At 46.8% G+C, this 23,788-nt stretch overlaps 1 protein-coding gene across 1 annotated transcript in view; it reads right to left on the bottom strand.

Annotated features, from left to right (window-relative positions):
• GDAP1L1 (ganglioside induced differentiation associated protein 1 like 1) overlaps positions 1-23,788 on the bottom strand; it is a 34,247-nt gene that overhangs the window by 6,226 nt on the left and 4,233 nt on the right. Inside the window, exons 2-5 of the mRNA XM_074970099.1 lie at positions 19,866-20,058; positions 14,291-14,464; positions 4,413-4,510; positions 3,468-3,582 (exon numbers count right to left, since the gene is read on the bottom strand). Of these exons, the coding sequence (XP_074826200.1) occupies positions 3,468-3,582; positions 4,413-4,510; positions 14,291-14,464; positions 19,866-20,058 (580 nt within the window). The remainder of the gene's footprint in view (positions 1-3,467; positions 3,583-4,412; positions 4,511-14,290; positions 14,465-19,865; positions 20,059-23,788) is intronic.

Raw genomic sequence — 23,788 nt, 5'->3', positions numbered from 1 at the left:
CTTTGGCAGCATTGGCCTTTGGGATGACTCTGTTCAGAGCAGCAATCCCCAGGGGCTTTCCATATTCCTGGCAAGCCGTTTCCCTGTCTGTTGTACAGCAGCTCAGTTCCAGATGGAATCTTTCTCTGCTCACATGCCAGGCTTCCTGCGGGTGGGGGGGCGGAAGCCCTGTTGGGCTGCTTTGCTCTTGTCTGGTAATTGATAGCTTTCTTTTCATCAGGCTTTCACTCTCTGTAATTGGGAGTTAATTGAATCTTTCAGGCTTCTGCAGGCATTTTATGTAGTACCCATAAAATACCTGCCCTCCATGAGCAGCACAAACACACTCTGGGTTTTCCATTCACACTTCTGTCGGTTTCAGCACAGCTGGGGGACCATAACACCCCCATTCCCAAAGTCTCTGGGGCTGGGCAGATGCTGGTGGTTCCTGCTGTGGCCTGTGTCTGCATTACAAAGCATTTACTGAGGGACAGCTGAACCAGTCATGTCCTTGGGAATAACCCTGCTTTTCAGGAAGGCTGATGCTTGATGACAGGCATCAGCACAGCCTCCTCCGGAAACCCAGACACCGGAGACTGGGCTGCTACGTCGATAATAGAACACAAGGGGAGAGGAATGACAAAATGGAAGAGAAGGAAAGCACAGGAATTGCAGTGTGACCAGTGATGTATATGAATTGTGATGTGCACTTTCTGATGGTCAGAGCATGGGATATGCAATCACGAGGCCTGAGTTCTAGCCCCAGCTCTGACACTGACTTGCTGTATGACTCTGGGAAAGTCACTTAATCTCTCCATGGGTCCCTGTCTAAAAGGATACTGATCTACCTGACAGGGGAAGGGATAGTATGAGCCTTAGTCAATTGGTATTTGTGAAGCACTTTAGGATCTTTAAATGGAAAGCGCTAGAGAAGTACAAAGATTTAGGGTTATTCTTAATGGAAATGTCACCCCATCAATCTGTTTTCCCTGGCCCTAAATGTTCAGTGATAGATGATCAGAAATACCGGTGAGCAACTGCAGGCCTAATTTGCACAATCAATTTCCTTGACTGCATGCAAAAGTTGTCCATATGTATATGTAAATAATTAGTGAGATTTATAAATGGTCAATTGTGCACCCAAAAATCCAGGTTATAAATGTGCATTTACAAAAACTTTGCATGCGTATTAGGTGTACAATTGCAAATGCATTAAGAACAGAAGAACGGCCACACTGGGTCAGCCAATGGTCCATCTAATCCAGTATCTGTATTTCATCTGCCATTCTGCTGCCCAGTCACCCTGTTTAGTGAGATCATTTTGTAACTCTTTGTAGTCAGCTTTGGACTTGACTATCCTGAGTAATTTGTATCGTCTGCAAATTTTGCCACCTCACTGTTCACCCTCTTTTCCAGATCATTTATCAATATGTTGAACAGAACTGGTCCCAGTATAGATCCTTGGAGGACCCCACTATTTACCTCTCTCCATTGTGAAAACTGACCTTTTATTCCTACCTTTTGTTTCCTTTTAACCAGTTATTGATACATGAAAGAACCTTCCCTCTTATCCCATGACTGCTTAGTTTGCTCCAGAGCCTTTGGTGAGGGATCTTGTCAAAGGCTTTCTGAACGTCCAAGCACATTACATCCATTGGATCACCCTTTTCCACAGGCTTGTTGACCCTCTCAAAGAATTCTAATAGATTGGTGAGCATGATTTCCCTTTACACAGGGAGTTGACTCTTCCCTGACATACCATGTTTATCTATGTCTGATCATTTTGTTCTATAGTTCAACCATTTTGTCCAGTACTGAAGTTAGGTTTACAGGCCTGTAACTGTGAGGATAGCCTCTGGAGCCTTTTTTAAAAATTGGCATTACATTAGCTACCCTCCACTCATTGGTACAGAGGCTGATTTAAGTGATAGGTTACAAACCACAGTTAGTGGGAATATTTTTCTACATTTTTTTTGCAGTTTGCATCCATAATCACTGAGGCCTGGTTCACACTACAGAGTTAGGTCGATGTAAGGCAGCTTAGGTCGACCTAGATCTGTAAGCATCCACACTAAAATGTAGCTCCCATCAGTGTAACTTGCCCATTACACTGACGTAATAACTCCACCTCCGCAAGAGGTGTAGCGCTTAGATCGATGTAGTTAGGTTGATGGAGTGTCAGTGTAGACACTGCGCTGCTTACCTCGACTGTTGCTGCCTTTCAGAAGCTGTCCCACAATTCCCCACACTGAAAAATCGACGCAAGCGCTCCCAATGAGGACATGCACCGCTGACACAAGGAGTGCAGCGTGGACATGCAAAAGAGATTCAATTACTGCGGTCGCTGTATGTCGATGTAACTTAGGTCAACTTAATTTTGTAGTGTTGACTTGCCCTGACTATCTTATAATATGCTATCACTTTGGATCTTTTGTATGACTCCCCCATTCCCAAGGAATTTCACAAATGAGTCACTGGGAGTGAATAGAAGCTTCTCGAATTAAACAAACGCCGATGATTTACAAAGCCATAAATCAAAGCCTGCACAGGCCAGTGCTAAAATGCACTGACAAGGCCACTTATTAGAAAAGTCATGTTTATGCAGAAAAGGCCAGTCTTTAATCCACCCCACTGCCTGAGCAGTGAAGGCTGCTCAATCTCTCTCTACAGAGTGCCCTGCTGTGTAACCCACGAGCACTGGTTTATTTAGCTCTTTCTAACGCAGCTGTGTATTTCCAAACCCTACTCAATGCATCTGAGCAGAATTCCTTGCTCCCCTCCTACTGCACGAGAAGTGGGACCATTCCAGGTTTTCAGTTATACTCCTGGCCTCCCTGAAGTTGCATTACTGATTGTAGTTCCTCACAAGCTTGCTTGGGCTTCACACACAAACTATTGTTACTTTGCAATGGACTTGGCCACAACGGGAGCAGAGGAAGTTCCTCTGCCCCACCCCAGCTCTGACGTTTTCCGGGGTCAATGTCAAAGCAGCTCTCACCACAACCTGGCTTCCCGAGTAGGCATGTTCGATGGGAGGCGGGTGGAGCAGTCGATCTGAATGGCGAATAACAAGTCACACCACTGACATTTCACCATAGCAGTTGAGTGCAATTACTCCTCTGCCTCTGAACTTTCATCTGGTTTCTTGGGTGGCTCATTATGAGGTGTCATCATGCAGCCAGCAGAGGGGAGTGAAAACAGGGAGAGAGGGATGTGTGGAACCATGTAACCTGAGCATCTGAGATCAGCAGGGAACCCGTAACCCCTTGTGTGCTGCACCACACAGGTGTTACTTCCCAAGTGGTTCCTCCCAAGGCATCAAAACAATGTCACCCCAGGGGTAAGGGTGACTGTGGTAAAGAGAAGGAAATGCCTCACAATAACCACTGGATGAGAGGGTGTGACTGTCGTGGTGCTGCAAAGCTACTGCTCTGTACTGGGCCAGTGCATCAGCAGTGCCTTACAAAACACCTCACAAAGCTGCCTACCTTGATACTCGAGTTTCCTCTTCTCCAGCTCGGCCTCAATCTGGTCTAGTACCATTCCCAGCTCGCCAAGGATTTTCTTCAAATAGCTCACATTGTCGTGTTCCAGGATCTTGGCCTAAATAAAAGCCAAAGGTTTACCCTGAATGGGTGGCCCTAAGACCATACGTTCCTTGCACAAGTGCTCTTGGCACTAGACTGGGTGCGATGCAGAACGTACACAGCACCTTCTAACCCCCTTCGTCATTCTACTTATTCAACAGCCGCAGGAGGAGTTCACCAGACTCTGGAGAGGAGATTCATCTATGTAAAAGTGACTCCCTGCTGAGATCTACTCAACCATGGGGAGGCGACTTCCATTTTAGCCCAGCTCAGCACAGTTCCTACTAGCTTTGGCTAAGAGAAAGCAACTCCTAGCCCAAGGTGGCTTCCAGCCGAGACCAGCACAGCTGCTCACGGCTCAGCAAGGGGTGGAGGACTCCCAGGTGAGATGAGCACAGCTGAGCTCTTGCCACTTTGGCCAGTGGAAGCAACTCCCCGGTAAGAGCAGCTCGGCACAGATCCGACTGGATCAGCCAGAGAGAGGCACCCTTTGGGCTCACATAACGGAGCTGCTTCCTGGAGACCACACAAGCCCCAGCTGGCATCCCAGCTGCAGTAAAATTCAGGATGCCCCATAGGGAGTCCAGCCCCTGAGAGGGGTGGGGGGGAAGAAAGGCTCTACTAGTGGTTTCAGCTCACTTGGGAGTCTGGTCCCCAAGTGGTACAGACACAGCATGAGGGTGACTTGGGAGGAAATATTCAGCACTTTAGAATGGACCCAAATGCTTCCCCGGGCTCTCAGTAGTATCAGGGCCCCAGCAGTGGGTTCCCTTGGCTGTTCTTTGGGGTCCATCCCCCCTCTCCCTCCTAGAAATAAAGTCCCAGGTGTTGCTGTAGACGTCTTACCATGAGTTTCTTCTGTTTGGAAAGGTATGGCTCGGTCAGTTGGGGCTCCCCTTCGTAGTCCAGCTTCATCAGCTCCGTGCTGGCATTAGCTAAGTGTCCTGGGGGGAGACAGAAGGACAGTTTGGGGAGCTGTTGCATTCTCTCGCACTGCAGATGGAAGGCTAGTTTCAGCAGTGGTGATGCCCACCTGGCACTGTGTGAAAAGAGCCTCTTGGCTACGAAACTGTCATTCTCCCCCCATTCATTACGCCAGGAAAAGTGGTTTCTGCTGCACACCTGTCTGCATAGTGGCCTCATTCAGCCTTGGTGTAAGCCTTGGTGACTTCCTTTTGAAGCCATTCTTCTGTGAAAATGGTACACGTCCAGCTCAGGATGAGTCAATATTTTACCCCTGGGTGGTGGGCAGAATCCAGATCTACTTGCAGCCAAAAACTGCAGCTGCCCATGGACCTTGTGATTGTGCAAATCCTGGTAAAAACATGAAGGTAGATCCCCAGGTAAATTGGTGAGGTTCTCCTGAAATCAGTGTACACCAACTAAGGATCTGACCCATTAACTTTCACAGCAAATATTTACCGAGCCATTTTGTTCAGCTCTGGCAGGTTTATCCTTGGAGAGTGTAACTGATAGGGATTTGTGAGCATCATCCAGAGAACAGTTTGAAAACAAGGCCGTTCATCTATAAATCACCTTGAGGTGCAGTTCATTTGTGTAAAAAGTGCTACTTGAATATGCAAGAACTTACAGTACCAGAAAGCACGTCAGCATATGCTTAAATCCCATTGAAACTGGTGCTTTTCTCAATCTGCGCCATGTCGAGCAAAATTCTGTTCTCAGTCCCACTGGTGGTTTCAATGCAGTTACTCCAGATTTTACAGAAGTGTAACTGGGATCTGAATCTGGTTTATTAATAATAATAACTGATCATTAATAAGCAACAGCCTGATTTAAGCTAGAGATGAGAACACTTTCCACTGTGAGCAAGAGGCATGGCTAGCGCCATTATACCAGGAAGATACATACTACCCCAGCAACAAGCAGTACGAATAGCCTCCCTGCGCACTTCTATGGCCTAAGCCTGACCCTGCATTTCTTTGGGATCCCAAACTCCCAGTGAAGTTACTGGGATTTGGGGATGTGGCAGGAATGCAGGACTTGGCCTATAATAACAACACCTTAAGTATAGATAGATGTACAGCAAGGTATGCAGTGCACATTCACCCTTCCTCTGAGAATCACCTATCCAGGACACTTCGCTTTTGGTAGCAGATGAAGCGGTGAACAGGTTACTAGATTAGAAACAGACACCTCTGCAGACTCTTCAATGGATAAGATAGCCCAGTAACGACTCTCTTCCCCCTCGCTTTCCTGTGCCTCCCTTAAATGATCACTGGTAATTATGACAACATCAGTGGCTCAGCAAGATGCAGAGCTAGACTATAAATCCGCCTCTGGCTTTCCCTTCATTCCCCAGCACAGCCAGAGTGATTAATGTCTGTACAGTATCACAGCCAGCCCACTGCTCATCTCCTTGAGAGGGGCGAGGTGTACCTGGCATAGCGGCCTGGGGTTGGGGAGAGGGTTGCGAGTATGATACAGATATTTCCTTATCCACCCCGCTCACTCTGCTGCAAGTGAAAGTTGGACCTGGCTGTTTATCCAGGTCCAACTTTCACTTGCAGCAGAGTGAGCGAGGTGGATAAGGAAATTTGATTGTTGATTTTAAAGAATAGTTATGCCGTTTGGTAGAGTCAGTAGTTTCTGTGCAAGAAGAACCCAGCAGTGGAATACAGAGTGAGTTGCAGGCAGCTTTGGGGCATGGGCAGAGCTGTGTCTGCGGAGCCTAGGACCCAGAATAGCGGTGCATGCTGTGGGTCAGGATTGAGATGATCAGTAAAGCCCCCCATCCTCCTTCTCTCTAACTCTGTTGCCTTGGGGATTGGGGAAGATAGGGATGGAGTCTGCCCCACATTTCCCCTATACCTGGCTCAGTTCCGTTCTTTTACTCTGTGATTTAAACATGCATCCTACTGTGGATCATAAACAACTCAGAGAAAGAGAGTTCTTCATTCATCACCCAAAACTTCTTTAACGAGAGTCCAGGTTGACCGTCAGGGTTTCGTGAGTGCATGAAAGTTGAGTGCACTTAGACTTAAACCTCTGAAAACCAGGAAATGCAGAGTTAAGGTGCATGCCAGTCCCGCCCCCGGAATCTTAACTCTGCCCTCTATAAGGGATGCCATAAAGCGCCCCTGGCAGACATCATAGCTCACTATCCTTCTGGATAATATGGAGCACTGTGGGAACGACATGGAGCACGAGACAAAAACTGTCAGTCCATGTCCGTGCTAAGGCAAAAGTCACATTTAAGGTGGGCTTAGTGATCACCAACTGTCTCTACCTGGCCTAGACCAAACCACTTCACCTGCTCTGCACAAACCATCCCAGAGATGCCAGATGTTTCTACCGTTTGTCACTTGTCCTAAGGATTCTCTCTAGGACATCACCTACATTTATCCCTGCCCATATGGTTATGTTTGCTATCAGAAGAATCTAAAGAGCAACTAACTAAAGACACAAAAACTAACAGCAAATATTTTTGTGAGTATGCCAAAAGCAGGAAAGATGCCAAACAGTCAGTGCGACCACTAGACAATCGAGGTGCTAAAGGAGCACTCTAGGAAGACAAGGACAGTGTGGAAAAGCTAAATGAATTCCTTGCCTCAGGCTTCACTGAGAGAATGTGGGGGAGATCCCCACACCCAAGCCATTCTTTTTTGGTGACAAATCTGAGGAAATGTCCTAGATGGAGATGTCAGTAGAGGACGTTTTGGAACATATTGATAAGTTAAACAATAATACATCTCCAGGACCAGATGTTATTCACCCAAGAGTTCTGAAGGGACTCAAATGCAAAATTACAGAACTACTAACTGGTATGTAACCTATTGCTTAAATCGGCCTCTGTACCAGATGACTGGAGAGTAGGTAATGTAATATCAATTTTTTAAAAGGCTCCAGAGGTAATCCTGGCAATTACAGGCTGGTAAGCTTAATTTCAATACCAGGCAGATTGGCTGAAACTATAGTAAAGAACAAAATTATCAGACACATAGATAAACATGAAAGGTTGGGAAGAGTCAACACTGCTTTTGTAAAGGGAAACCATGCCTCACCAATCTGTTAGAATTCTTTGAGGGTGTCAACAAGCATTTGGACAAGGGTGATCCAGTCGATTCAGTGTATTGGACTTTCAAAAAGCTTTTGAAAAGGTTCCTCACAAGGCTCTTAAGAAAATTAATCAGTCATGGGATAAGAGGGAAGGTCCTCTCATGGTCAGTAACTGGTTAAAAGAGAGGAAGCAAAGCGTAGGAATAAATGGCTAGTTTTCACAACTGAGAGAAGTAAATAACAGGGTCCCCCAAGAATCTGTACAGGGACCAGAGCTGTTCAACATATTCATAAATGATCTGGAAAAGAGGGTGAACAGTGAGGTGGCAAAATGTGCAGATGATAAAAATTACTCAAGATAGTCAAGTCCAAAGCTGACTGCAAAGAGTTACAAAAGGATCTCACTAAACTGGGTGATGGGGCAACAGAATGGCAGATGAAATGGAAAAAATTATCTTAAATATACATACAAAATGATGGGATCTAAATTAGCTCCAGAAAGAGATATTGGAGTCATTGTGGATAGTTCTCTGAAAACATCTACTCAAAGTGCAGTGGCAATCAAAAAATCAAACAGACTGTTAGGAACCATTAGGAAAGGGATAGATAAGACAACTGAAAATATCATAATGCCACTATGTAAATCCATGGTACTCTCAGACATTGAATAGTGCATCAGGTCTGGTCACCATATCTCCAAGAAGATCTATTAGAATTGTAAAAGGTGCAGAGAAGGGCAACAAAAATGACAAGGGGTACAGAGCAGCTTCCATACAAGGAGATCAAGAACACTGGGACTGTTCATTTTAGAAAAGAGACAACTAAGGGGAAATATGATAGAGGTCTATAAAATCATGAATGGTGTGGAGAAAAAGAACAAAGAAGTGTTATTTACCCCTTCACGCAACAAAAGAACTAGGATCACCCAATGAAATCAATAGGCAGCAGATTTAAAACAAACAAAAGGAAGTATTTCTTCCCACAATGCACAATCAACCTGTGGAACTTGTTGCCAGGGATGTTGTGAAAGTCAAAAGTATAACTTGGTTCAAAAAAGAACTAGAGGAATTCATGGAGGATAGGTCCAACAATGGGTATAAGCCAACATGGTCAGGGATGCAACCTCATGCTCTAGGTGTCCCGACACTTCCAACTGCCAGAAGCTGAGACTGGATGACAAGGGATAGATCTCTTGATAATTGCCCTTTTATGTTCATTCTCTCTGAAGCATCTGGCACTGGCCACTGTCTGAAGACAGGATTCTATTGGTCTGCCCAGTATGGCCGTTCTTATGTTCTTACACTGTACAAATCCCCATGGCAAGAATAGACCATTTTGCTCCTCCTGAACAACCACCATGACTCAGCCCAGAATTAAGGAGTCTGTGATCTCTCTGGATTCAGATGCACCTCTCCTAATATCACAGAGCAACCTGCTGCAAGCAGTCCTTGCACCAGGCAATACACTGTCCCTAACACAGTGCAGGGCAGCTGGAGTGCATACCAAAGAATGAGAGAATGCAATTCTGTGGGACACAACACACTGCAGAAAATGCCACATTCACCAAGTCATGCCTCTTACCTGCAGCCCAAGGGCAGCCCTTGCTGAAACATACTTGCAGTATATTTCAAGCACTTACCAGCTGGTAAACAGTAAGCTGGTCTCAACCTTAACAATAGTGGTGGCACAGTCCCACTATAATAATAAAAGCTAAATGCCATGTCATCCCCCAGCAGGTTCATCCCAACCCCAGTGGGGTTCAAATGATTTTCAGCTCTTCATTTCCTCTTCTGGATTCCTATTAGAGCTGCCAGCATATGTACTTTTTAAAGCTTTCCTGAACACTTGCTGTTGCATACCTTGGTGCCTGCAGCTTTATCCCCATCAGATCAGCAGTTTGTGTTGTGTTCTTTTAACTCTCATTTGCCTTGTGCATACAAAATAGACATTGCTGGGACCTTTATAAGAGCTGAGCAAATGGTTTATTAATTACAAACTCTACCTTTGAAATTCTGTATATCTGTTCCCCTACGAGCCCTTCAATGCCACTCTTATGTAACAGCAACTCCTATCAAGCCTGACAAACTCACTACACCTAACACATTGCTGTCATGATATTTATCACAAAGAATGTTGTGTGAGATATCAAATGAAAGTCAGTGACATACTAGTCATTAATATCACTTTGAAGTGTACGTATTAACACTGTATGAGGAACTACCGATATTATGCTTTAAAGTCTGTGACCAGAGAAAGGGAGAGAAACAGGTTTTCTTCCAGACAAGAGGCAGGATAGTTATCTACCTGTCTCTAATGTAAATTGAGCAGGGTGATGCCAGAGACAACAGGCAGTTCATTTGCATCAGAGGTAAACAGGAGGAACAAATTAACATGAGGATGTGAACTCAGCATGGGAAGATGCTGGAGTCTGAATGTCAGGGGTTCATCATGACAGTGGTGACACAGACAATAAACTTGGCGGGAATATAAGGAGAAGCAAAAAGAAATTTTGGTAATCCACCACTGAGGGAACAAAGAGGTCAGTGCTCTTTGCATCCATGAACTCTGGATTCCCCACCATGTGGGTTGGTGATGCTAAGAAGTAGTGGTAGGTGAGAAAACTGCCTTAAGACAAGGTTTGTAGCCTGCCAAATTTAGTCACTCAAAAGCTCATTATACTTTTGTTTTATTTGTAACCAGTTTGTTCCTATTATCCTTGCCCATTATCACTTAGATCTCTGTTCACTATTAATAAACCTGTTATTCATTTTACTATAAGTTCATCCCAGTGCAGTGTGGTTACGTAAAGTGCGAAACTTCTGCCGAGCCAACAGGCTGGTGTGTATACTGTCTTGGAGACAGCAGACTTGGTAATCTCTGGGAGTGTCCAGTGGCAGGGGCTGGACACTGCAGAGGAATGCACTTCTGGGGGGGAGGGCGGGGGGGTTGGGGACTAGGGTGTATCAAGCGTTACCTGCCAGGCAAAGAGGGCTGGCAGAGTCCTAGGGAACTTGGTTGGCTAGCTAGCAACCTGGGGTGACACCCACAAATCTCTCTTTTGCTAAGGCAAATGGGTAACAAGGTCAGCTGGAGCTCTGGTCACCCCGAGAAAGCATCCCAAAGTTTACCTCCCAAGCAAGGAGTACTCAGTCAGTCCTGCCAGGGCACTTTCTCCCTCTAATGAATGTGCCGTCCCAGGAGCTGAGGAGTTCAGAATTACAACAGTAAATAATAAATGGCTTTAATGGTATGTTCTTTCATCCTACGTCCCTCTCTCTCTGTTCTGCATCTCTCACCCACCTCTGACAAGGTGGCTGCCCAGCAGCTCCAGTCCGAAATGCACCCTGGCTTCTTGGTTCCACTGATCCAATGGACTGGCATAATCCTGACCCTAGAGAACTTCTTTTAGGCATACAGCTTGAAGCCTTTTACTTCACAACAGCTTTGTCATCAAGTCTTCATGGACATGCAGCATAGGGAAAAGAACCCACACTCTTATGCTTGCTTAGACAGTACGCTCTTTGGAGCAAGGACTGTCTTTGTAGTCTGTGTTTGTCCAGTGCCTAGCTCCTAGGGGCTACCGCAATATAAATAGATACTGATAATCATCACTGTGCTCCAAAACCTCAAGGTGGTACTCAGTAAATTGAAGTAGTGGCACTAACTTCACCAGTAGAAGGGACTACTATCCATATGAGCAGATCTGCTTCCACCCATTAGAAAGCAATAGTGTACGTGTGCACATAGACACACATACATGTGATGGAGTGCAACCATCTCGACATAAGAAACCTACTGATGTCAAGAAAGAGCCCACCATACGCACTGACCAATAGGAAGACTTGAGAAGGGAATGAGATAGAAAGGGAGGTGGTGCTTAACCTGAGGTACATAGGGAGAGGATAAGTAAAATGGGGAAAGAGAAAATGAAACAGCAAAAGACCCTGAAGAAAATCTGGCAGAGAAGGACCTTATCAACAGTAGAAGTTTGATTGTCTGTGATGCATGAGCCGAGCTTGAATTCCAGGTCCTAGGATGGGCTTGTCAAAGGTAAAAAATCTTTGTACTTGTAAACTGTGATCCATGAGCCATTCTGATCCAGAGTCCTTGAGAGGCAATAACGGTGGGGCCCTCCAGTGTCATTTTGACAATGTCACTTTCCGGAGGAGAACAGTGCTTTAAGAGTAGTCCTTGCAGCTGAGTTATATTAAGGATTGTCAATGTTTCATGAATGCTTGAAGGTCAAGTACACAGTCTTACGTCGCTTCATCCAGTGTCTGTAATTGAATCCCTGTGCAGTCTCCCCTGTATGACCTTTAAATTATTGAAAATAATAATGAAATAACCCACTGGAGGTGTGGGGAAGGTGAGGAAGAAGGAGAGCAGGAGAGAGCACACATGAAAAAGAGCAGAGCAGCAAGGAGAAAGCATGCATGAAAGAGATGGAGAAAAAGAGAGACAAGGAGAGGGAGGAAAGAGAGGCTGTGATTTGGACACTTGATGTGGTCCATTGTGATGTTCCTCCTCCTGCTCAAAACAAAAGTACTTGGGTTTCAGGGGAGGCACTTGGCAGTCTTTGGGGGTAGAGTCCATCCCCCAACCCACAGGCAGGCCACAGGGCTAATATATCCTCCACCACCTCACTCACATACCCATGGCTGCTACTCCACCTACCTGGGCCTTGCGGGCCACTGGATCCACACAGGCCTCTTCCACGCACAGCCCTGCACCCATGCTGGCCTGTTTAGTACTGGTGTGGATCCCCCTCCATGGTGTGAAGGGGGTAGATAACCCCTTTGTGGCCAGGACTCCAAAGTCTGTACTCGCCAAAATGCACAGCCCCACTGGGGCGTCAGTGGTTCAGAGGGCTTTCTCAGTCCTCATGAACCGACAGCACATGTCAGAATGGAATGCGCTCGGCAATCACGTAAACCTGGGCCCTAAGCGTATGCAGCACGTGCCCTGTTTGACGCAGTCTCTGAGCTGTAATGTGCAGGACAACAATCTCTCCTACCAGCGCCCCCTCAGCAATAACAGCTAATGCATCCAAATGCAATATGCTTTATAAAATAATGAAGGGTGCAGCATGTCCTCCACCTGCATGTATGAATAAAACATCTGCAAAGGGCCCAGTAACTGAGAGCGATAATGTTGGTCCTGGTTGCATGGAGGCTGATCCTTCTGAACCATGACTAGATGGACTCCTACCCTCTGCCCCAAAGGCTGCAGTCGATTTCTCTGTCTCCTTTCCAGACCGTCTGCTACCTTAGTTGTTTGGAATCAGAACCACCAAGCCATAATTCTCTTAAGTGAATTACAATGCCATAGAAAGCCGTAAAGAGGCTACTCACTGGCTGAGCATCTTAGTCATGACTAACTGGCAGAACGTAGCGCCCGGATGTTAGCCACTCTGGGTCAGGTTCAGTTCTGACTTAAAATAATGCAACTCCACTGAAGCCCAACGGACTGGCACCTGCTTGTGCCAGGGCTGGAGCTGGCCCTCTGGGTTTTTATGTCTGTATCTATTATGATGACAAGGCTTTGACAGCAGCTCTTCTTGATGCTGACATTGCACCCCATTGCATGCTCAGTGCCTGGTCATGAGAGCAGTTCTGCAGCTCCTATTGTAGCAGGTTCACAATCCCCATCTGCCTCTCTGGTCACAGGGTACAAATATCCAACAGGAAAGAGACAATCGTCTTGGAGAGGATGATAAGCCCCATCTGGGATCCTGTGAGCAGTGCCCTGGGCAACACCCTGCAGGAAGATTATTGTCCTAGAGAAGGGGACCCAGAAGGAAGCAAGGGTGATACTATGTCTGGAGGCTCTACCTCACTGTCTCACAGGGACCCAGGGATGCTCCTTGCCACTCAGCAGTTGACTGAGGGAGTTGTGAGGGAACCAGAATTTCCATTTTGTGAAATGAAAAATCCCAACGTTCCATTTAAAAAATGCCAGAATGGAATGTTCCAACATTATCGAAACAAAATTTTGACATGATCCCCCCCGGAAAATAGCGGGTTCAACTAAATGGCATTTTCCAATGGAAAAACTTTCTGTCCAAAATGTTTCTACCAGCTGTAGCTGTAAGCTCTGGGGAATGGTTAAGGGTTGATCCACCATGAGAAAAGGAGACTGAGATTTTCAAAGTGGCAGGATTTCCATTGTTTCAGGTCTATTTTCCACCCTGGGGAGGGGCACGGTGTAAAAGGTGAGTGACTTGGAGTAAATGGGGAACTCGTGCGGAATGGCTTTGAATCAGAGAGAATAAACATCTGGAGTGAAGCTCCCGGAGAAGGCAACTGAAGTAAAGAGCATACAGGAGTCTGAGTGACACCTGACGTTTGCTTCCAGAGAAGCCAGCGTATTGGGTCAGAAAGCCACTGGACTGTCTCCTGCTCTTCAAGGAAGAGTTCTGCTCTGTCTCCTGGGCACCCTGCTGAGCCCATCTGTTTGAGCAGGCCCCGACGGAGGGCTAAAGTCACGGAAGGTGAAATGTAGTCACATGCCCAAATGATGTGCAGTAGCACAGGGGAAAGAAGTGATGCTGCTTACGCTGCATCTCCTATGCCCTTGTGTTTTGAAAGGTATGTCAACAGCACCTGTCGGCGTGGAGTTTGCATAGGGCCAAGATAGAAAGAAATAAACATCCCCCACCATCCCACTGTTCACTAGCGGTAGGCAGCCCTGCTAAGGAGGCAACTTACTGCGGATTTCAGCTGTAGCGTACTTTGGAATCATGGAGTCAGTGGTGAGCTCGGGATGGAGGATGCAGCCGTGAGTGTAGGCGTCCATGGGCAGTGAGTCCAGGAGCTCTCTGTACTGCACCACTCTCATATGAAGAATGCTCCCGGCATCGGGGATCAGCTGGGTGACGTTTTCTGAAACGTGGAACAAAAAGTTGGCATTGGTTACAACTACCATACGTCAACTTGTTCCCATGTGACTTGACTATCCCCAGGCCACTGGGATGATCAGAGATTGATTTAGGGTGGCTCATTACTTCCTCTTTTGCGACACTGGTTTGTGTTTAGCTTGTGCTAGTTCTGATTAGAGATGGAATCAAACCATTAATTGAAACACCTTCCTAGAATGTTGGGGGCTCAAGTGAAGTTAACCCTGGAGCTAAGCCTTCCTGGTTCGGTTAGACAGGTCCCTCCTGTGCACTGGTTGATTAGGTTGATCATGTACAGTATGCCCTCCCCCCGCACCCATTGAGCGTAAATGTTCAGGACCTGGGTCTCACAGTCAGTGCGTATCTGCAGCTCCTATTGAATTTAGTGGTGGTTGCAAATTCTCTGCATCTCTAAACATCAGGTGCTGAGTTCTGTTCCCAGGAAAGCAAACTGGCACCAATCCTCTGTATCCGGGATTGATGACATTTTCTAAATGCCCTGTGTATGGAGTTCTAGGGCAACAGAACTATTTTATGATACTCTTTATTCCAAGTGCAGTCTCTTGGCCAATCAGTGCACAGCCACAGCAACTCTCTATAAACCAGATCCACCGCGTCTGCTTTAGCTGTATGCTAATTCCTGGATGCCAACTGGGGCACTGCCAAGCACCCACAATCATAACACACAATAATAACAGCAATACTTTAGTACTTATATGGCACTTTACATCTTCATAGTTCTGCTCTAATATTAACTACCGCAAGGTCAACCCTGGCTGCGTTACGCAGCGCGTCATCAGCCCACACTCACTGACACAATCACATTTGTGTGAGAGCTTTCTCTTCCTGGCTAACAACATTCAGTTCTTTCTCTTCTTGCCAAAAAGTGTGAGTTAGTGGCCTGATTTTCAAAGCCACAGCCCACCAGGGTTGTTTACAATGGCAAGTCTAATATATCCATGTAATTACTGTGAGTTCACATGCAAATCACATGCAAACGGACCCTTCTGATCATCTTCAAGCAGTCTCAGTAATTATGCACACAAATTAGGCACACTGTGGCACATACATCTTTGGCAACAGCCCTTGGCTGCGGGGTTTCTAAGAAAGGAGGCTCACGATGTCTGAAAGCTTCTTTCTGTTTGAGTTCAGCACCAGAGCACCTCACAACTGTGAACGTTCATCTTCGTATCCCTACGAGGTAGGAAATATTCCTGAATTGAGACACAGAGCGATTAAGGCTGGGATTTCCAAAAAGAGCTTAGTGGAGTTAGGCACCTCTTGAATCAGTGGGGGTTGGGTACCTAATTCCCTCGGACGTCTTTGAAAATCTCAGCCTAAGTGACTGGTCCGAGGTCCCACAGAAGGCCTGGGGGGGTGCGAGGAATTGAGTCCAGCTCTGTTGAGGCCCAATTCAATGCATTACCCACAAGATCACCTCTCTTCTCTAGTCGGGACATGTAGTTTCTCAGTCTGTTTTGAATCATTCAGCTTCTGTAACTTTCAATGTTTTATGGCTTTGCTGTTTCTAGGCTTATTTTGCCTGGTTCGCTTCACACTGGTAGTATGAGCTATAGGGGCCAGTTGGTAGCATGCTTTTTATTAGACTCACTGCTGAAAATACAGAGGGGATGACACTGGAATGAGGGAAACATTATTTTTCTGGGCCATTTTTATGGATTTTATAGATCGCTTTTAATGGCCAGTGAAGTAAATTTACCACGGGGGCTCAGTTAGCCATACTGCCTCTCTGCTCTCTGCAGTGCAGTGCTCTCTTCCTGAGTTTCAAGGGGCCTGGCTCTTGATCTGGGATAAAGAAATTAAAGTTCTAGGGAGACATTTTGTAGATGTTGGCTTGCATTGCGTCTTAATTAAGGACCTGAGCTGATAGCCCTTCCAATGGCATGCAGCCTCCTCTGAAGTCAGTAGGACTTACTCACTGGCATGCTGCAGAATCAGACCTGATCTGTGTTTTCACTGCAGATGTACAGTTTGCCAGTCAGTTCAGGTACAGACCACATAGCAGCTGCCAATACTCACAGAGTAAGGCTTCATTTAGACATATGCAAATCGACAGTGCTGGTTTTTGTGTTGCAAACCTTAATAGTCCTGCTTCAGGGATCTTCAATAGCTAAATAAAGGTCTGGGATTGTGCCTGCCTTTTCTCGCCGAAAGCTGGTTATGGCATCTGAATGGCTTTGTACCACCAATACAGGGTTTTGTACATGCCAGGGGATTTTGCAGGTGCTTCCTGGAAACCCAGTGAAAATGTGGCCCCAAAAAATCACTGAGGATTTAAACAGTTCCTGGAGAACATCTGATTTCTTCTCAGCTGTGATTGGTTGAAATCTTCCACTGGTCCCAGGACTTCCATTTCCTTGCACCAAGCACAGAGTCAAACCAGGAGGTCCTCATTCCAGTTTTACTCAGCCTGTACTCTGGCAAACTCTCACTGACTTCTATGGGTGTTTGAGCATGAGCCCCAAGATTTGGGTTATAGCTATAGCCGTGGTACATCCTCACACTGAAAAGCATATCAGACTTGGGAGGGCAATAATCCCTGGTAGCTGGTATGTAGTGCTCTGCATCTTCAAGCCCTGTTTAAACCCTAATTAAACCTCATCACCTCCCTCTGAGGTGGGTAAGTAAGTGCTGTCCGCAGCAATGGGAAGGGCTTGTCCCGAGAGATAAGTGAGCTGACTATTCCCTAGGATAATATAAATCTAGAGTCTATAAAGTACTAGTAAATGCACTATCGGGAACATTCCTGGCCTGGCCCCCAGGGATGAACTGGATGGGACCAAGTGAGGCGTCTCCATTGTTAGTTTTGGGGATTCTATCAAATTAAACCCTTTCCCACTGAATTTTTCAGACTGAGAGATTTTCACAGCTTCTAAACATGATGTGGTTGAGCCAAAGTCCTTCATGGGGCTGCTAGTTTGCCGTTCACCTTCATGCTGCCCCTGGACCAAGTACAAGAGCCAAGATCCCAGCCACAAATGGGGACTTTTCATTTGAGACCAACCACCAGTGGAATTAAATAACACTACTACAGAATCCCCAGTGCGCATGTGCCTTCCGCTGGCTCCCAGCCAGCATCGTACCAGTTCATGCCGAGGTTTCCCGGGTTGGAACCCAGCGCATTCAGAATAGCCAGCCCTTCAAGCAAGGCTATTCAGTAACCACACTGAAACGCAACAGCTCCGGCTGTAGACCCACTCCCTTTAGCTGGTGTCGGAGGCATTAGCTCACCGGAATGGCACCGGTTCTCCCTGTTGGTTACTGAACAAACTCCACATATTGGGCCGATTGCTGCTGATGCCCTGTTATATGTGACTCCACAGGGTATTGCTGGTAACTAACAGAGCTAGGCTCTGCTTCAAGCCTGCGACAAAATGAAGCCTTGCAGATATCTATCCTTAGTATAAAGAGCACTTCCAGGACTGAAACATTTTTATGGGGTGAGTGATTTGTCTCGCCAGCATCAGCCTCTACAGACTGGCATTGCAGGCAAAGCCAGAATGGGCTGGACGTGATTCCAGAGCTTGTTAATATGGCTAATAGAACTGCTAACCAGGGTCAGAGCACTTTTTTCCCCTTCCCATCCCCTGCCCCAGCACCATGGCAGATCTGTAATTATCTTTCACTCTAGGAGCTGTTCCATGTCACTGGCTAGGTCAATGCCTTCTGCTGGTGACAGGATGCTACCACATGTGCAACTTCTGCCCTCATTTAGATGTGTGCAACCCTAACGGAGACAATGTAAAGTCACATCTGTAAGGGGGAGCTCACTGGGGATTAGAAATTAGTGGGGTTGCATTAATAAAGCAGAATATGGCCCGCTGAGCCAAGTGTCTGAGAAGAGACTTTCAGGCTGAACAAAATCTGGGTCCTGGCCTGGTCCATAAGCAGGAACCTCTGGGAAGCTGGGAGGGTTGGTGACAAATGGTCCTTTGCTTTGTTTAAGATGCATTTGTTGAAACTTTGGGCATTCAGCAGAGACCAGCCAGTTCAACTAAACCTAAAAAAAGCCTCCAATTGGGTGGGGAAACTTCCTGCTTTCACTCAATGCCTTCTCTGAGCCGTGTGAGAAGGGAGTGCTGGAGTCGAGGAGAGGAGGGCAACCGCTGATCTGCCAAGGCTCCCTTGTGTTCGGAATCGATTTTAAGATGGTTTTTAAAGTCTCTCCATTCCTAAGGTGACAGGCTTTGTGATGAGCGTCGTGATGACTGAGTTAAAACCTCCCTCCTAAGCCTTTGAAGTCTCCCGGCTTGCTCATCCCAGTCTGACAGCCCTGAACTGGCCAGCTCTGCTCTGGCAAATGAAGGGAACTCAGGAAAGCACTGGTGAGTCATTGCCTCAGCAGAGAGACCCGGGCGCTCTTTCTGTGCACCCGTAGGGTGAAGCACCAGGGCAGAGCAGTGTGGGGGAGCTCGCCCTGCCACTAACCAGGCTGCATTTGCTCTGGATAAATAATGGGATTCACTCCCCAGGGATGGCAATTCTGTGCCGCTCACTAGCACTACATTCACGTAACACCAAATGTAAACATCTCCCCTCCAGCCCTCCTTAACGTCTGCCACCCCTTTCATTTCCTCCCAACTGGCAATATACCAACCTGCCCTCCGACTGCAGTCACTCACCAGCTCAGCCCCAATGCACTAAAAGCACAAGCAAAACCCTTCCCGGGCACAGGTAAGGGAGAGGAATGTCAGAGCCCGGTGCTACTGGCCAGGATGCCAGAGCAAGCTGCTTTTGGCAGGCTATGAAAGCTTCACGTCAGACAATGTGACATCCTGCTAGGGGGCAAAACCCTGCAGAACTATTAGGTCTAAGCAGAGGTTGAGCAAAAACCACAACCGGCACTGATTTTGCCAAATCTCACTGGCCCTGGCTGGTTCAGAGCTAGGCCTCATTTTATACAAACTCATAAAGGTTGTAGAGGTGGAGAGTTGAAGAAGTGGTTCCAGTTTCACCCCATCTCTGCACATGAACTCTCATAATGATGATGCATAGAAAGAATAGAGTTGTCACAGCTGGGGATTGGTGAAGTGGCCGGGAACATAGCCCAGAACTCAAACCAAAGACAAAAACAGTACTCCTGCTGGGGAGCCTGACTCATAAAGGAGAATGGGGACACGAAGGGCATGAACTACAACTCCCATGAGGCACTGTGGTGACATTTCCAAATTGAAATGTTTGGTTTTCAGCTGAAAGTTTTCAGTTTTGGCTGAAAATGTTTTGGTTTTGGAATGTTTCGTTGTCAAAGAAAAGCTGAAATTTTCCTTGAAGAGCAGACACTTTTCACCAACAGCTTCCTTGAGCTGAAACCCAATTTTCCACCAAAACCCCATTTTGATGATGAATTTTGACCCACCCTTCCTTACCTCCTGTGAAGTTCTTCTCCATGTAGTCGATGATCTGGTTGTAGTCACTGATGATGTTGTCTCCATGGATAATCACGGGCACCTCCTCCCCGAGGTTGAGACGCATGAACCAGGGCTCTTTGTGCTCAGTCAGGGGCATGCTGACATCCCGCTCCTCGCACGGCAGCCCCTTCTCTGCGATGACCAGGCGGACCTACAGCAGGAAGCAGGGCAGAGAAGTCTGATTGCTGCCCACCAGGCTCTGATTATGGTCTCCCATACCCACAAAGTTCACAGGACAGTGATGCTCAGCCACTTGTGGCTCCTTGGGGCCCAGTGCTGCACAGGGCTGATTGGAGCTCCTCTTCCTAGTGGGCATTCAGTAGAGTGCCCATCCTAGGATTATTCCTCATGCCACCTGACACGTACTATGGAGTAGGACATCAGGAGGAGCCCTGACCCCAACATACCAGAGTCTCTGGCATCTCTCCCAGAAGCCAAGAAGGAGGTAGAAGGCAGAGGTGATATTTTGTTACCCAGTCTCAGAGAATCATAGAAACTTCTTATTTATATTATAATTTCTAGGACCAGCCATCATGTTGTTCTAGGTGCTGCACAACACAGAACAGACAGCCCCTTCCTCAAAGAGCTTACAACCTAAATATAAGACCAGACAACAGATGAATACAGATCAATAGGGGAATACAAGGAAACAATGAGACCATATTGACCAGCATGATAGGCAGTGGTCTCTGCACACCAGCAGTTAAGTGTTTTGTAGGCCTGGCAGTGAAGGAGAGCTGTAAGGAGGGTTTTGAAGGTGGATAATAAGTTGGGTTTGTGGATGTTTATGGGAAGCTTCTCCCAGGCATGAGAGGCAGCTTGGGAGAAAGTGCGAAGGTGCTCGTTTGAAAATTTAACAAGTTAGTGATGGCAGGTGGTGTCACAGGCTGATCAGAGACAGACATAATCTCAGCATGCTGTCCTCCTCTTGTGCCATTATGTTTCATCACAATGGCGCCTCCGAACGCGATATCCTTGAGACACAATGACACTCTATGATACACACGTTGCAAATCTAGGACAGGATAGCATCAGGTGATTATTGGGCCCCTCCCTTACATGCCGAAGTGGCTGACGGCACTTATACATGGAGTATCATTGCCATAGCAGGGGAAGGCTCGCTGTTTTCCTCGCTCTGGCCAGTCAGTGCTCCCTTGGGAACATTTCTGGTTCCAAAAGCAGAGGGGAGTGTCATGGTGAGAGGAGAATGCAAATGTCCAATAGGGAGAATCCTGCCACGTATTGCAATCCCCTCCCCTTTCCCTTTGTTTTCCTAGCACTAGCTTTTCTCTCTGTCCCTCCATGCGGTCAGACAGCCTTATACCCCACAGCTCCTGCTCTGTGAGACAGTCTCCATCCATCCCTCCACCTTGCATCTCTTTCCTCCTTTGCCTCTGTTCGCTCCCTGGCTCCTGTTGTTTATCCCTGTGAAAGATTTGGGGTGATATACTTTGGATGAAGATGCTGTACATAAAGGTCCCTCGTTGCCTGTGCTTCTCTCTTTCCTTTTTCCTGGCCCTTGTTGCTGGAGACATTTGATATTATAGAAGGGTCTGGCTTCTTGAATGCTCCTGCTGCATGGTTAGAGCAGGGAACTGGGAGCCAAGAGTACTGAGTTCCGATGATTTTACGTTTTCTTCCAGGTCATTGATAAAAATGTTAAATAGAGTAGGGCCAAAACCCGACCCCTGTGGAACCTCACTGGAAACACACCTGCTTCATTACAATTCCCTGTTTACAATTATATTTTGAGACCTATCAGTTAGCCAGTTTTTAATCCATTTATTGTGTGCCATGTTAATTTTATATTCTAGTTTTTTAATCAAAATGCTGTGCATTTGTGGGTGTTTGTGAGTGTGGCAATTAGTGTGCTTGTGTGTGTATCCGTGTAACAGGGCTTGTCTCTGTGAGTGTGCACATTTCTGTGTGCTTCTCTGTGAGGATGGCAGATACCGTGTGTGTTAAAGCAAAGCATCCTGCTGAAGGTACAGCCATGCACTGCTTGCACTCCTTCTTGGACCAAAAGGTTTGGACTAACCAGATCTCTGTGCTTTAGCTCAGGCTGTCCCCTGACTTATCACTGTCAGCTGGTAAAGGCCAGTGAATGCTTATAAAGCCCTTAAGCTTCTGTGTGATTGGATTTATGGTTTTATCACCCGATTATCAGTCGCATTGTGAGAGTGGTGTTTTGATCTGCCAATCTAGTCCCCACTCCCTTCCAAAACGGGCATCTGCTGAGACAGGAAGACATACTGTGCATTTCTACACCACCCACAGTTTCACTACTCAGCAGTTTCACTCGTGGGGAGCACGACTCAGGCACTTTGTCCGGCTTCTCCATCTTTCGCTGCTCCTTATGTGTATCTACAGATAGTCACCTCTAGAAATCTTCCTAAAGCTGCCAGAGAGAAAAAACTGCCATACCTAGTACAGTTCAAACGGCTGTTTTAGGATGATGGTAGGCATCATATTGCTCTCATCTGCCCAGCTGGTGCACATACAGAGCTATTGGCCACACACTGGATCTCATTTAGGGAGGCTCCCAAATTCTTGCTGTATGACCCCTGTTCCCAGTTTCATGAGCTGAGCAGCTCTAAACCCAGCATCATAAAAAATAATATCACCTAGGTCTTACACAGCACTTTTCAGCCAGAGATCCGAAGTCACCTTAGAAAGGAAAGGCAGAATCATTATCCCCATTTTACAGATGTGGAAACTGAGGCAGAAAGAAGCCCAGCAGACCAGGGAACAGAACCCAGCTCTTCTGAGTCCTAAGCCAGTGCCCTAACTATGGAGTCCTTCTGCATGAATACAAAGCCTTAGGAGGATCAGTGCAGTTTAGAGTCATCCTCTGACACCTCTGAGCTGGCTTAATAGCTCCTATGCCAAATCCTGCCTTTCTGCCAATGGAGGAGGTGTGGCCTGGAAAAAGGGAAACAGCCAATGCCACCTGTGTGTGAGTGACCCCCAAATGCTACATCACCCCCATGAGGCCATTGGCAAGTGGTACAGGGATCAGCCAAAGGGTCTATCCCAGAACACACCTGACCCAGGAGGACTATGGAGACACATAGGTGGCTTAAAGCACCTTTGCACTCCCTGTCCTGAGCTGTTCTGTATATGCCTCCTTTATATCTGTATCCCACCCTTTACATGGCTTTTGGGCACCAGGCTTGGCTTCTTCTTCTGAGTCAGGGAGGTCAGGGGTTTAGATCAGTGAGTGTCCCAGCTTCTTTGGGCAGCTGTGCCAATTTTCCAGTCTAGGCCCTTGGCAGTACCAGTAATACCCCTTGCCTCCCATTCAGCTGTGTGCACTCTAACCTGCCAGAGGGGTTGGGCTGCTACAAAATTGACTCCCAATGCAGTGAGCAGCACATGAATCAGGCAGGTTGAACTGTGCACAGCTGAATGGGAGGCAGGCAGTGAGGGCCTCATCCTTAGGGTAAGGAACAGTCAGGGAGCCTGGAGTACCAACCACAAAAGCGTGGCCCATCACACTGCCCATCCAGCTCTTTTAGAGGCACCCAGTCCTGTTTCATTTGCACCCTCACGTACAAAATTGCACCGAGCTTTGATTTTTGTTGTTATTTGTCAGATCTTCCTAGGCACATGGAACATGAACCAGTTATATTTTCCAGACACTCAACAAATTGTCCTGATGGATGGTATTAATACCAGGATGTTTGTTTTCTACTTGTTCTAAATAAAAATAACTCCAGGAGTGACAGGTGTGCTGTGACATGGGACTGGGAGTTGTGAGTTCTGTCCCTGACTCTGAGACAGACTTTCCATGTGAACTTGGGTAAATAACTAAACCTCCGTGCCTCAATTTCCCCGTCTGTAAAATTGGAACAATGGTAGCAACCACACAGGGCAGGAGG

This window comes from Natator depressus, chromosome 13 (genome assembly GCF_965152275.1).
Source record: "Natator depressus isolate rNatDep1 chromosome 13, rNatDep2.hap1, whole genome shotgun sequence".
Classification (NCBI taxonomy): Eukaryota; Metazoa; Chordata; order Testudines; family Cheloniidae; genus Natator; species Natator depressus.
This window is presented reverse-complemented; position numbering and strand designations above follow the sequence as displayed.